Source organism: Gadus chalcogrammus, unplaced genomic scaffold, assembly GCF_026213295.1.
Source record: "Gadus chalcogrammus isolate NIFS_2021 unplaced genomic scaffold, NIFS_Gcha_1.0 GACHA052, whole genome shotgun sequence".
Taxonomy (NCBI): domain Eukaryota; kingdom Metazoa; phylum Chordata; class Actinopteri; order Gadiformes; family Gadidae; genus Gadus; species Gadus chalcogrammus.
Window position 1 is genome coordinate 6,516 of NW_026613487.1, and position 13,296 is coordinate 19,811.

Consider the following 13,296-nt stretch of genomic DNA (forward strand, 5'->3'; position numbering starts at 1 on the left):
CATCCATTAAATTGTTGGCTTACTTTTCTTTTTTTTTCTGTGAGGAAAACGAGGTCGGTCCTACGCGGGCAGAGCGAGTAACCGGTCCTCAACTCAGGGTCGTCCTATACTGGTAAAAGGTCCTATAATACAGTGCCGGCTCTTACATCCAGCTGTCCGCCCACGGGCCCCCCTGCCCCGACTCACACTGACACAGACACACTCAGATCAACACGGTGCCCGGGGTCTCCCACCCGCCGGCCCCCCCTGGCTGGTCGGCGATGCGTCCCGCAGAGAGGTCCGGTCTCGTTCAGTGGACGGGGGGGTGTGGGTGGGTGTGTGGGTGCTGGCGTTTCAAAGAGCCAGGGTGGTTGTCCGCCGGGGAGCCTGCTCAGCAGTGATGCGTGAAGGAAAGTGGTCACGCGAGATTGTCTCCTCTCCCCCCGCGGTGGTACAGCCAGCGCACGTCCCCCTCCTCAGACAGGAAGTCAGCGCACATCCCCCTCCTCAGACAGGAAGTCAGCCCCTGTCGCTCCACATTCATTGCTGTAGATTCATCATTCCGCTTCGTCCTAATCTCTTTTTTTTTTTGTCTTTGTCTTGTTTTTAGGGTTTTTCAATATTTATTATAGATATATATATTTATATATATTTATAGATTTGTGGTAGCAAAGGATGTACCCGAGTCTGGCATTTTGAAGAAAGAGGTGTCTCTACCCGTGGTTTGTCTAGAAATATGAATTATCATATTAGCATCTTATTGGTGGAAAAAAAGAGATGGTTTGGTGGCGTTTTGATCCATGAAATCCTGATGCCTTCGAATTCAGACAGCGGTGAAACGCACTTGGTTGCAACCCAATGAAACATTCAGAGATTTATTCATGATTAATAATCTCATCTCCAGACTTCCCCCCCCCCCCTCTAAGCCTCCTCAACCAAGCCAGAAGCCTTATAAAACAAACCACATGTCGATGTCAAATACAACTACAACATCCTGTGCCACAACCGGTACCAATAAAACACAAAGAGTGAGACGGTCAGAAAATGCCAGACCAGAATTCAGCTTTGCCCCGCCCCCCCCGGCCGCCCGCACGCCTCCCCCTCACCGATCCAGGCCAATCAGCAGGCGGCTGCGCTCCTCCTCCTTCTGGCTCTCGTTCTTGAGGTCGGCGAACACCTGGGTGAAGTAGTGCGGGTCGGAGTTGATCTGCAGCATCTTGCCGCTCATCAGGTTGATGATGGACAGGCAGCGGTCCCAGAAGGTCTCCTTGGAGGTCTCCACCAGGAAGGGCTTGAGCGGGTAGGAGATCTCGTTGCCCATGTAGGAGTAGGACAGGTAGAGGCAGGTGAGCAGCACGGCCTGCAGCTCGTGCTCCGACGCCACGTCGGACGGCACCACGTCGCGGCACAGCATGTACACGAACACCACGTTGGCGGGCGTGATGAAGCCCTGGTCCTGCCAGCCCTGCAGCAGCAGGGAGCGGTCCACGGAGCGCAGCCACAGCACGGGGTCGGTGGGCGACAGGTGCTTCAGCCGGTAGCAGCGCCGGCACAGGAACTCGCCAAGGCAGCGGAGCAGCTCGCTGGTGGACGCCTGCACGATCACCCGCTTGGGGGTCCCGGGGGCGGCGGTGGCCGCGTTGGTGGAGTTGCCCAGCGGGGCCTTCTTGACGGAGGACACCGGGGGGGCGGCGGAGCCCTTGGCGGGCGGCGGCGGCGGCGGGGGCGGCGGGGTCCCGTCCTGGGCGAAGGTGGACAGGTTGGCGCAGGACTGGGACTTCTTCAGGTTCTCGTTGTTGAGGTGCGTGACGTTGTTCTGGTAGCCGTTGGGCTGCACCTTCTTGGAGCTCTTCTTCTTGGCGGACACCGCCACGATGCGTTTCCATGGCAGCACGTTGATGAGCGAGTGGCGCTTGAGGTTCTTGTCCTTGGCGTTCTTGCTGTTCTGCACGGCCGTGTAGTGGCCCACCGTGGCCGGCCCATCCTCGAAGAGGGCGGCCTTGCGGTAGCTGGGCGACAGGGACAGCACGGTTCCCATGGTGACTGCCGGTGGGTGGGGGGGGCTGGGGCGTCCGTCCGGGTGGGGGGGGGGGGTTCAGCCGATCCGGGAGAGGTTGGTGTCTGGCGGGGGGGGTCCCGGGGGGGTCGGCGCCTCAATGGTTCTGGGGGACAGGGGGACCCGGGCTACAGGCTGCCGGAGGTCTCAGGCATCTGCAGCTCTGGGCGGGACGGAGGCGGCTCTCTACGATTGGCTGCCGGGGTCTTCAGCGCTCGCCGCTCCGTGTCTGCGTGTGGCCAGCGGCGCCTGCGGGGGAAACACACAACAGACGGGTCGCTCAGAGACGAGGGCGTGTTGGGGTGCTCTGTGTTCTGCTGGCATGGCAGCTCCTGGATGTTGTTTACTATGGATTTTGGGTTTTAGTCATTTAGCTGTTTTTCGTTTGGTGAATCTAAACGTTGTGTTGGTCTTTTGAGATGCATGTCATTGCTAGCTGGTGTGGGCTGACTTTTGGCACTGGGGTTCAAAGCCAGGCCCTTCCCTCCCCCCCCCCCGCGCGCCCAACCTTTCACGTTTCCCTCAATGTGCGGGAGCGTACACAGGCGGCAGGCCATGCTCTCAGAAAGCGACACACTCATTTATGCAAATATGCTAATACGAATAGATAGCTGCATTTTGAGACCATTCAATGACACTACTTTCTATTCATTCACTCAAAAGGGCACGCATCTACTATCACTATGTCCATGTAATGTCAATGTCAGTCACCTGTCTAACCATATGTTGTGTTGCTTTTATGCTTTTGTTTCTTCTATCTAACATCAACCTGCCAGGGACTACAGATGAAAAATAGTTTTTTAACTAAATCTGGTACATTTATATGTCCGATGCAATGGCCATGTTGATTAATGTACGCTGTCCCTTTTAAATAAATAAACAAACTGAAAAAATAGGCTGCTGCTAAACCCATTCCCATAATAGATAATAGGCTTTAATGATCTTGGACTGTACCATTTAGGGAGAGAAGCTACAATGCATGTGTCATTTACAGGGTACTCATTGTGAAGTGTGTTTTAGAGATGAATCGAAGCTTAAAGCGATGCTCTAAATGTGGGGGCAATGGCCGCCCGTCAGACACACATGAGCGCAGCCTCAAATGGAAGCCGAGGACGTAAACATTCTAATCTGCAGGAGGGCTGAGCTTTTACTCACATCGTGATGGGCCTACATTCCCCCTGCCGTTAATATATCGATGATCGTAATGCAAATAGATCAAAACACGAGCGGTGTAGTAATCATCATAATCACCGCTTTTCAAAAACCTTCAATCACTAGAGTTATGTACGGTGGCGCATTACAGGAAAGGACGGACAAATCCCTCATTCCATCACGCAGAACCAGAGATCACCAGGATCGGACCCGTTCGTCTCCTCGCTGTCCCTCAGGATGGTGTCCTGAATAAAGCGCATTTCCTCAAGCATGCGGGCTTGTGTACACCAGTGCTCTCCATGGTGCTGAACACCAGTCTGCGTCGAGGCGGTTCCCAGTACAGTAAAAACCATGTCCTGTTATTATCGCGCCCTCTACGGAGGCTCCCTTAACGAATCTATTTTAATACAATACACTACAATATTAGAATTTAGCCTCAAATGTCGCCTTCGGCCTGTAACATTTAGAAATATCATATTATTGAGGACTTTGCCTAAATTATGCGGAGGATGGTTTAATCTGGGAGGCATCGGGAGAAGATGGGCCACTTACCAGATGTTTGTGTTTCGCTCAGTGGGGAAAAACAATCGCACTGCGGTGATGCGCGGATGGTATTTGGTCAAAGCCCTCCGTGTGTGACCGGATCCAGGCGGATAATATCTCCACGAATCGAGTAAAGACGCAGAACAATCCAATCCGGGAACACGAGAGGAAGAAAACAACGTTAACGTCAAACACGCCCGATGCTTCGGTGTGCAGGCATCGATGGGCAACTGTGGAATGGACGCTGGGATGAGGATGCGCTACTGGTCCTCCTCGCGCGAGATGCGGACGCTGTGAAGGAGATGCGCTGCTGGTCCTTGGCGCGCGACGCGGATGCTGCGGGATCTGCAGCGTGCAGCGGCGGTCTCGAGCTGACTGGGACGACTGGGCGGTACTGGGGCGCCGCTGTGCGCCCAGACTGGGTTCTGTTTCTGCAGCCCTGTCCAATCACAAGTCTATAGGAGCGAAGTGAACCCCGTGAACTCATTCTACGCATGTTTCTCCATCCTATTGTATGCATTTTTGCCTATACGACAGAATGGGTTTATTTCTTTTATTTTTTATTTTTTATATGTATATATTTTTAATTGATTTCTATTTGAGTAAATAGGCTAATGTGTTTCATTTCCCATTGGTTATTTCCTACTGTATGTAGGCCTATGCCTATTTTATTATTAGGCCTATTTAAAAAATAATATTTTCTTCCCATCGTTTATTTTGTTAATATGCAATTGCTTTTGCAAAGGAACCAACAGTTTTGTAACGTATTTTCCTTTCAGTTTTACACTCTAATCATAAGGCTAACAGTAAAAACTTAAATAAAAAATAAAAAACGGTTGGTTTATCTTTATCACGTGACTGTGATGAGCGTGGATATAAAGTAATACGAATATCTCTTTATAATGACTAATAACACACCACAAAGATTATTTCTGCAAATAACTATTGTTTCTTTGCATTTATTAATGCACATGAATGAATGTCCCTTCCCACAATGCATCTGACCTTGCGTTGGAGCAGCGAAGCGGCGAGGCGGTGCAGCCGCAGCGGCGCGACCGAGCGGCGCATCGACGCAGCGGCGTATCGGCGGAGCGACGTAAGCACGCGTCACGTGACGAGACCACGTGACTTGCACGTACTTACGCCGCTCCCCACGCGAGGCCAGACGTCTCTCCACCACCAGGGGCGGGATTTGAATAGCAAGATGGCGGCCGCAGCGGTAGTCGAGTTTCAGAGGGCTAAGTCCCTCATCACCACGGACTCCAGCGCCTCCATCGACATACTCCACTCGATAGGTAACTACAGACTCACGGCACTAGTCATTCGTTATTACACGTTTTTAAAAGCCACGGACGATATGATACGTGGCTAGGCTAGGCTATCCCCCCAAGCCGGTCCGTGCTGCTGACTCACTGCAGGACGGGAGCGTTAGCATTAGCTACAAACCGTTAGCTAAGGGGCTAGCTGAACGGGTCCCGTAGTGGCCCTCTCCGGAATGTGCTTAAAGTGTTTATTGCTCAGAACTATGAGTGGTTGTCAGTGAGGGGTGAAGGGGTTTGTGTGTGTTGGATTTAATTAAAAGGCCTTTGATAGCAGCTTCTTCTCGGGCTAGCCTGGTCATTATTGTTGTGAAAGGTTTTGGTGGCATGTCATTAAACCCTTTGTTTTTCATGGTCAAACCACAATGGGGTTGTTTCTCTTTTGAGCCATGTGCGGTTCAATCGCTGTCAAGTGTTCAGCATCAAACGTTCACGGCGGTGTTGGGAGCGTTTGTGTGTTTCTGGTGGATTCAGTATAAGCTAATGAAGCTAGCATCCCTATCCCGGCTGCTCCTGCCTTGTCACACTAGCATTGTAGCTCACAGCATATCCTGGACACAGGTTGAACCCTGACCCTGAACGGGTCGGGGATTGGTGTTCCTGGTCTGATGAAACCAATGGAAAACGCTCCCTGACGGATCGCATGTCAACACCAACACTGAAATACCCGCTGCGTGGAACCAGGCGGCGCCGGGAGGTGTTGGTTCAGGAGCTTCCTGAGCTCAACTGACTGGTTTTTGTCCTTCCAACAGTGAGGAGAGATGTCCAGGAGAGTGATGAAGAAGCCGTCAGGGTTAAAGAACAGAGCATCCTGGAGCTGGGTACTCTGCTGGCCAAGACGGGACAGGCTGCAGGTGAGCCTCTCTAATCGTCTGACCTCCTGGAGTCATCTGGAGAGCAGAGTCATGCATCACTAATTTATTTAGCAAATGTAGCTTTTTTTTTTAATGTATAACTACTTGTATAACTTCTTCTAATGATTTAGATTAAGGGCATTTAGCCTTAGCCTTTATCGAAAGCGACTCACATAAGTCCATTTGTCAGAAGAAAGAGAAACAATATATCGCTGTCAGTACAGTAAGGATGTTCATAGAACCAAGTGCCAAGCACTAACAATCACTAGGTTAACCCATTCACCGTATACAACTAGGATAACTAGGATAAGTTTCAACACCGGGCTAAGTAGTATTTTAAAGTGCCATTATGTACAACATACAATAAGTGCATTCATTAAGTGCCAGGACGTTCACAACAGACAACAAGTGCGTAGGAGGGTTAAGGGGGGGAGGCTATGCAGCGTCAAGGTGACCAAGTGAGTCTTGAACGTCAGTCGTTTTATCTTTTTTCTAGATTTCCCTTGTGCTCATTTAACGATACAGAGTGGCCGAGCGTTACTCGGTGACTCTTTCCGTCCACCCGCTGACGTGTCTCACCGTGTCCCACAGAGCTGGGCGGTCTGCTGAAGTTCGTGCGGCCGTTCCTGATCTCCATCAGCAAGGCCAAGGCGGCCCGTCTGGTGCGCTCCCTGCTGGACCTGTTCCTGGACATGGAGGCGGCCACGGGCCAGGAGGTGGAGCTGTGTCTGGAGTGCATCGAGTGGGCCAAGACGGAGAAGAGGACCTTCCTCAGACAGGCGCTCGAGGTGAGGAGACGTCGGGCACGGGAGTCGGATGCTACAGTTTTACTTTCTAAATGTTACAGAGCATAAGGGTTATTCAAAGTCAAGTTTATTGAATCCACAACAATGGAAATAAAACTGCTTATGCCCACCGTCATGCCAACATAAAAAATAACCTCAGTTGAGGGTAGACGGGGTGAACGTGCATCTGTGCCATTAGTTGCAGGCACTGATATAATACATTTACACTGAACTAATAAGTTAACATTAGACAGACAAACAGTTAAACAAGTTCTACAAAAGTACATTTAAATACGGAAGATAAAGGATTGATGTAACTCAAACAGATTATTTTGCCAGATGTCAGTTCAATTCAAATCTATCTGTCTAGCCCTTATTCACAGTTACAGTCTCAAAGGGCTTAACAGGCTGTGTGTTTATGACACCCGACGGACCCTAGCCCCTCAGAGGGCAAGAGAAAACTCCCTTAAAGGAGGCATATTATACCTCCAGGTGTGAGTGTGATTAGCCTCACAAGCCGTTTCGAAAATCTGCCCCATATGACATCACTAGTGGGCGTGTCCACCGTGATCTATGCTGGATAGATCAGTCTACCAGCCTACCCAGGGGCCTGAAGTAAACGTTGCCCAACTATCCAGCACAGATCTAGGTGGAGAAACGTACTGGGCTGCTGGCCGGTTAACTGTCGGGTTAATCCAGGCGGTATTCAGTTGTGGTCAGCGCAACACGCTAAAACAGACAGAATAATGAATTCGAAGGGGTAAATTGGGGTTAGTTGATCGCTGGTAGGTCTAGGTACCTAGCCTTTAGGAGGTACCTACATTGAGACCTGCCAGTATAATGTGTGAAGCGTCTTGTCTTGCACATGTTGGTTTACTAAATAATAACTTTGACCGTGTCTTCGTATTTCTCTTCAACAGGCGCGACTGATTTCGCTCTACTTTGACACCAAGAAGTACCCGGAGGCCCTTTCTCTCGGTAAGAGACCCCAGGCTGGGGGGTTTTTGTGTTGGCACGGCAACAGAACTAATTTTTTCCATTTGGGCAAATGGGAGTTGTTCATTTATCAAAGGATACAGGAAACCACATGGCAGCTCTGGGTTGCAGACCTGCCATTAAGGATGTTGAGAGTTGCCCGTTGTTAATACTGTCTTAAGATAACTGTGGTTTAGTTTTTAGCCGTCCCCACAGTTCAGTGATAAATTATACCTTTTGTTTGATAACTGTTAGATAACTTTGTTTGATAACCTTGCTATTTTCCTCACTGTGCGTTCCTCTTCATTTCCAACCAGGCACCCAGCTGCTCCAAGAGCTGAAGAAGATGGACGACAAAGCTCTGCTGGTGGAGGTCCAGTTGCTGGAGAGCAAGACCTACCACGCTCTCAGCAACCTGCCCAAGGCCCGCGCGGCCCTCACCTCAGCCAGGACCACCGCCAACGGCATCTACTGCCCCCCCAAGCTCCAGGCAGCTCTGGACATGCAGTCCGGTAAGAGAGCCGTCCATCCATCCATCCTGTTCTGCTCGGTACCTCAGCAGTGCAGCAACGTGTTTATCAACCGTTCTGTTTGGCCCCCGGACTTTCGTCAGATGGACGGTCCGTCGTCGACGACGGTCAGGTACCGTCGCTGCATGACTTGACTCTGAACTTGTCGGTTGCGTTGCAGGGATCATCCACGCAGCTGAGGAGAAGGACTGGAAGACGGCCTACTCCTACTACTTTGAGGCCTTTGAGGGCTATGATTCCATCGACAGCCCCCGGGCGGTCACAGCACTGAAATACATGCTGCTCTGCAAGATCGTCCTCAACTCGTAAGAGACCTCACTAATGGGTTAAAGATCTGAAGAGGGGTTTTAACATTGACCGTATACACCACCTGTATTTAGAACGGCACAGTGGGCCGTGTCAGCCATACAAGGCGACAGCCGGCTCGTCAGGAGCTGTCACGGTGAGGTGTCTCGCTCAGGGACACCTCGACATTAAGCTAGGAGGAACCGGGGATCGAACCAACAACCTTCTGGTTACGAGCCAACCCGCTCTACCTTCTGAGCCACATGCCGCCCTCGTAGCCTTCTTACTGGCCTAATATAAGCAGTAGGGTTCTTAAGGCAGTTCTTTGTGGTTCTATACGAGCACAGTGTTGTGATGCAGATGTTGGCGTTCTCTCTCTTCAGACCAGAGGAGGTGCCTCTGCTGATCAGTGGCAAGCTGGGCTTACGGCACGCCGGGCGACAGGTGAGGCCTCGCCTACGCCCAGTTCAGCTTTTTACACTCTTTTAAACTATTTTGATTTCATTAACCACACAATATAGTTACTAATATGTACGTGTTGTTCAAAGGCATCAACGCAGCTCTTAATGGCTTCCCCTCCAATAATGTTTGGCGGTTTTCCCCCCGTTCGCCTTCCTTCTCTCAGACAGACGCAATGAAATGTGTCGCCCAGGCCAGCAAGAACAGATCATTAGCGGACTTTGAAAAGGTAAGAGCCTTTCTGTTGACTTGCTCTCTGGAGTGCCCTGGTCTACTTAGCACATCACGTCCAGTGCCGCCTCGTCTTTCCTCAGCAGGATAATGAGTGCGTCAAGGATCGCTTTGAACATTTGCCACTCTTCTTGAATTGGTTTCTAATTCTCAGTTAATGACGATTCATGCGTTTTAGTTCCACGTTCTAACTTGACGGGGGCAGGATATTCTTGTGGTTTGCCAAGTGACTGAAAGGCAGACGAGTGATTTGACACCATTTCACCTCCACTTTTAATTTTATTGCGAGTTCCCTGTTCTACGTGAACTTCTTTCCTGATGCCCCTTGTGGGGCCAGGTGGGACGGTTTCAGCATCTGTGATTTGTCTCCCCCCCAGGCGCTAACGGAGTACAGATCAGAGCTGGAGGACGACCCCATCATCAGCTCCCACCTGATGACGCTCAACGACAACCTGCTGGAACAGAACCTCATCAGGGTCATCGAGCCCTTCTCCAGAGTACAGGTACCGCTAGCCAGGGTTAACCACCCTAACCCTGGTTACGGGGGTGGGATTGGCTGGTTAGTGGCGAGACCCGGTTACGTGGGTGGACTGGTTAGTGGGGGGGGGGGGCGTGACCCGGTTAGCGGGGGGCAGAGTTCTTCACCATGAAGGGTAACGCTGACTTCTAGAGGTTGTGGAACACATGGCCTCCTGTGACCCTTTGCACTCGCAGGCGGTGGTTTAACATTAGTAACGTCCATTAGTATAATGTCCCAGCCGTCCGGCTCACTTCTAATGTGTGAATTGTTCTTTTGTTTTTCAGATACTTCACATATCAGAAATCATCAAACGCTCAACGGTATAGATATCTTCAACGTCCATGTCTTGTTTTCATTTGATCCACTTTTCTTTTACTTTCACTTGTGTACGCGTCTGGTCTCTGATTTCATTGATGTTATTCTCACCAGGTGGATGTGGAGAGGAAACTGTCACAGATGATCCTGGATAAAAAGTTCCACGGTACGTTTTTAATCTGGGGAAGGTCTCTCTATACCCACTGGTCCAGCCTCCCCCCCCCCCCCCCCCCCCAAACCCTCGTCCAGAACCCTAACCCGCTCGTCCCCCTTGTGCCGACTCCTCCAGGGATCCTGGATCAGGGCGAGGGGGTCCTGATCATCTTCGACGAGCCGCCGGTGGACAAGACATACGGAGCCGCCCTGGAGACCATCCAGAACATGAGCAAGGTGGTGGACGCGCTCTACAACAAGGCCAAGAAGCTGACATAGGTGAGAGCGCTGCGACCGCATCCACACGCCAGTGCTGCGTGGAGGCGACCGCCGTCGACGCTGGTCCACTTTTGCCGTTTAAACATGATCAAATAAAATGGACGAAACAGAAGTGGTGCATCGTTGCTCCTGGAATAGGAGTGTGTTTGGACTGTCTGAGTTCATTCTCTTTATCTGGTATCGTAGGTTTAATGGACATTGTACTCGTTAGTTTTAATACATGAAGTTAAACAAATGAATGTATACTCAAATGAGGAAATAGCACGTCCATGTTTCATGTGCTAGTTATTTATATGAATCTAGGTATTCTTTGTGTATAATCCGCTGTTGAGAGTGTACAAGTGGGTATGTTGCTGAACCAACTGGGAACACATTCTAGTTTGGCTTACCAGTAAGCTCATGCTGACGAGAAGTGCATATTAACTGTAAATTAAATGGTCAAAGGTTTGGGGTCACTAAGGTCCTTATTTTTTTAAAGAAAAGCACTGATAACATGATATTTATCAGAAATACAGTCTAGACATTGTTCAATTGGTAAATGACTATTCTAGCTGGAAACTGCAGTATTTTAATGAAATATCTACATAGTTGTACATGGGCCCATTTCCACTAACCATCACTCCTGTGTTCTAATGGTACATGGTTTAGCTAATCTTGTTAAAAGTCTAATTGTTGATTAGAAAACCCCTGTGCAATTATGTTAGCACTGTTAAAATGTTCTTGGAAAACGTGAAAATTGTATGTAGGTGACCCCGAACTTTTGAACTGTAGTGTACATGAGAAGAGGCCCTTCAGGAATACAGCTCATGCCTCAGTGTCCACAGCTGTAGAAGGGCACGGTATGCTTCGTTGTGACCAACGAGGCGTTCACATCTTCACCTCGTGCTTCTCTCTCCTGTCCCCAGAACAAGCGGTGACCACAGCAGAGAGATGGAGGAAGTGTGTGTGTGCGTGTGACCCGCGTGTGTAATATTTTAAGAAAGGGACTAGGGAGAGCGACAACCGTCCCCCAAACTGCATCAAACCGGATTCCCAGTGCCCAATCGAAAGATCTCTCCCTCTTCCCGCCCGCCCGCCCTCCCACTACGGACAAACTTCATCATCATCTCCTTGTCTCTTTGTTTTTGTTTTTGATATCCATGCAGGATTCTGTACAACATGCACTGGTCCCAGCAGGCCATCAGGGAAAACAGTTCAACCACCAATAAATGATTACAAGTTTCAGAATACATATGTTCTATAATATATATCGTATACAGAAGATTGGGCTTACAAAGCCCTACTTTAACTCCACTGCAACCTCAAGGGTGTGACCTCCGCAACCTGTTTGTAATGTAATGTGCAGGCTCACGGTTTTCTGTCCTCCTGGTTTATATTCTAAAGAGGCACATTGTTTTTAAGACGTTCAGACACTAGGCATCCACCGATTTAAAGTGTTGGTCAAACAGCGCCCTCTAGTGTACTGGGCCCGCCATATCAACGCCAACCACCTGCTCCCGCTCCAGAAGCTCAACAACATATTCACCCTCTCCCTGATGTTGCCCTTTCTCTTGTTCTTCGTCTGCTCGTATAAATCCGCCCAGTGGATCCAGCCCTTCCACGGTGGCCACTGATTTCGCCCTTCTGTTTGCCAATGGTTTTTCATGTATAAGTAAGAAAGGCAGAAGTGGAGATGGTTCATGGCGACGTCCGACTAACCCCTAAAATCATTTCTTCATTGTTAGTTCCTAGCGCAAGTGGGATATGCTAGTAACAAGTCATTTGTATGGTTTTCATTATTTCAACCCCCAATCCCCCCCGTCATTTATGAAGTCATTTTTGAAATAAATATTTTGTATTTTAAGGATTTTGTCTTGCCTCTTGCAAAAACAAGATTAGCGTAATGAATTTAATTGGTATGAGTGACAGGATAGGCCTACATATTTGAGAGGCTGCTAAAAGTTTAAGGGTCAGTAGTAAGTCTCAATTGAATGCCCCTTTCAGTGTCTGAACTATACGTTGCACTGGGTTGACGATGTGCCTGTATTTAATATCAATGGGGGGTGGGAATAAAACATAGTGGAGGCAAATAATCCTCGTGTTATAGGGTTTGAGATTTGACCACTGTTTGAAATTCAATTATGATTCTCTTTCTGCTGTTGCCAAATGGTGTAAGGCCGCACGACATTAAAGGGCATTAAATGACAGTTAACAATGACGGCTTTGAATTGTGATTTATTTTGCTTAAAATAGATGTGGCAATGTATCGGTGTTAAGTTGACACACCAACCAGGTTCAAACCAAACCAACCTGAAGCTTGGCGTCAGCAGAAAGAGTGCATTCCATTTGGGGTTCGGTTCATGGCTGTATATTCTAGGTCTAAGCCTTGGTCATTGTACATACTCAAGTTTGGTCATTGTACAAAACATTGGAACTAAAGTTTATTTGTTTGAGGCCACATGTTCACAATGCTCTGATACGTGCCGTCAATTTAGTTTTCCTGACACGCAGATCTAGAGCCCCAAAGACAAGCACACATCCTGACTAGGCCATTTCTAATTGGAAGAATCAAAATAATTCATCCCACTCCTAAAAAGCAAAAGAAAGCCTAAAACAATTTGCCTTGAAGAAAGTAAAAAGTTAGTATTATGATTCCTTATTGGTGAAAGATATCCTTTATTCTCACATTTGTTTTTCATCATTGTACTACCTACTCTGAGACGTTGAACGCAATCAGAGTGAAACGAGAGAACCATCTGATGTTCAGATGAATTAATAAAGTCTGATTCTTTTGAAGTTGTCTCTGAATTGTCTTTGAAAAATGTCTGCGTCTAAATGTTCAGTCAAAATGCTAATGATCCGTGGTTGTGCGATACATACGG

At 49.0% G+C, this 13,296-nt stretch overlaps 2 protein-coding genes across 2 annotated transcripts; one reads left to right on the top strand and one right to left on the bottom strand.

Moving 5' to 3' along the window:
* Positions 1-1,081: 1,081 nt before the first annotated feature.
* LOC130378027 (cyclin-dependent kinase 5 activator 1-like) lies at positions 1,082-2,017 on the bottom strand. The gene has a single exon (XM_056584967.1). It carries the CDS (start codon positions 2,015-2,017, stop codon positions 1,082-1,084), a length of 936 nt encoding a protein of 311 aa, XP_056440942.1.
* Positions 2,018-4,887: 2,870 nt separating this feature from the next.
* On the top strand, positions 4,888-13,230 carry LOC130378026 (26S proteasome non-ATPase regulatory subunit 11B). The gene is made up of 13 exons (XM_056584966.1): positions 4,888-5,025; positions 5,802-5,903; positions 6,495-6,691; positions 7,609-7,666; positions 7,981-8,175; positions 8,354-8,498; positions 8,862-8,922; positions 9,104-9,166; positions 9,546-9,671; positions 9,973-10,008; positions 10,118-10,169; positions 10,293-10,435; positions 11,341-13,230. The coding sequence occupies exons 1-12, from the start codon at positions 4,935-4,937 to the stop codon at positions 10,433-10,435; spliced, it is 1,269 nt and encodes a 422-aa protein (XP_056440941.1). The 5' UTR covers positions 4,888-4,934; the 3' UTR covers positions 11,341-13,230.
* Positions 13,231-13,296: the final 66 nt, after the last annotated feature.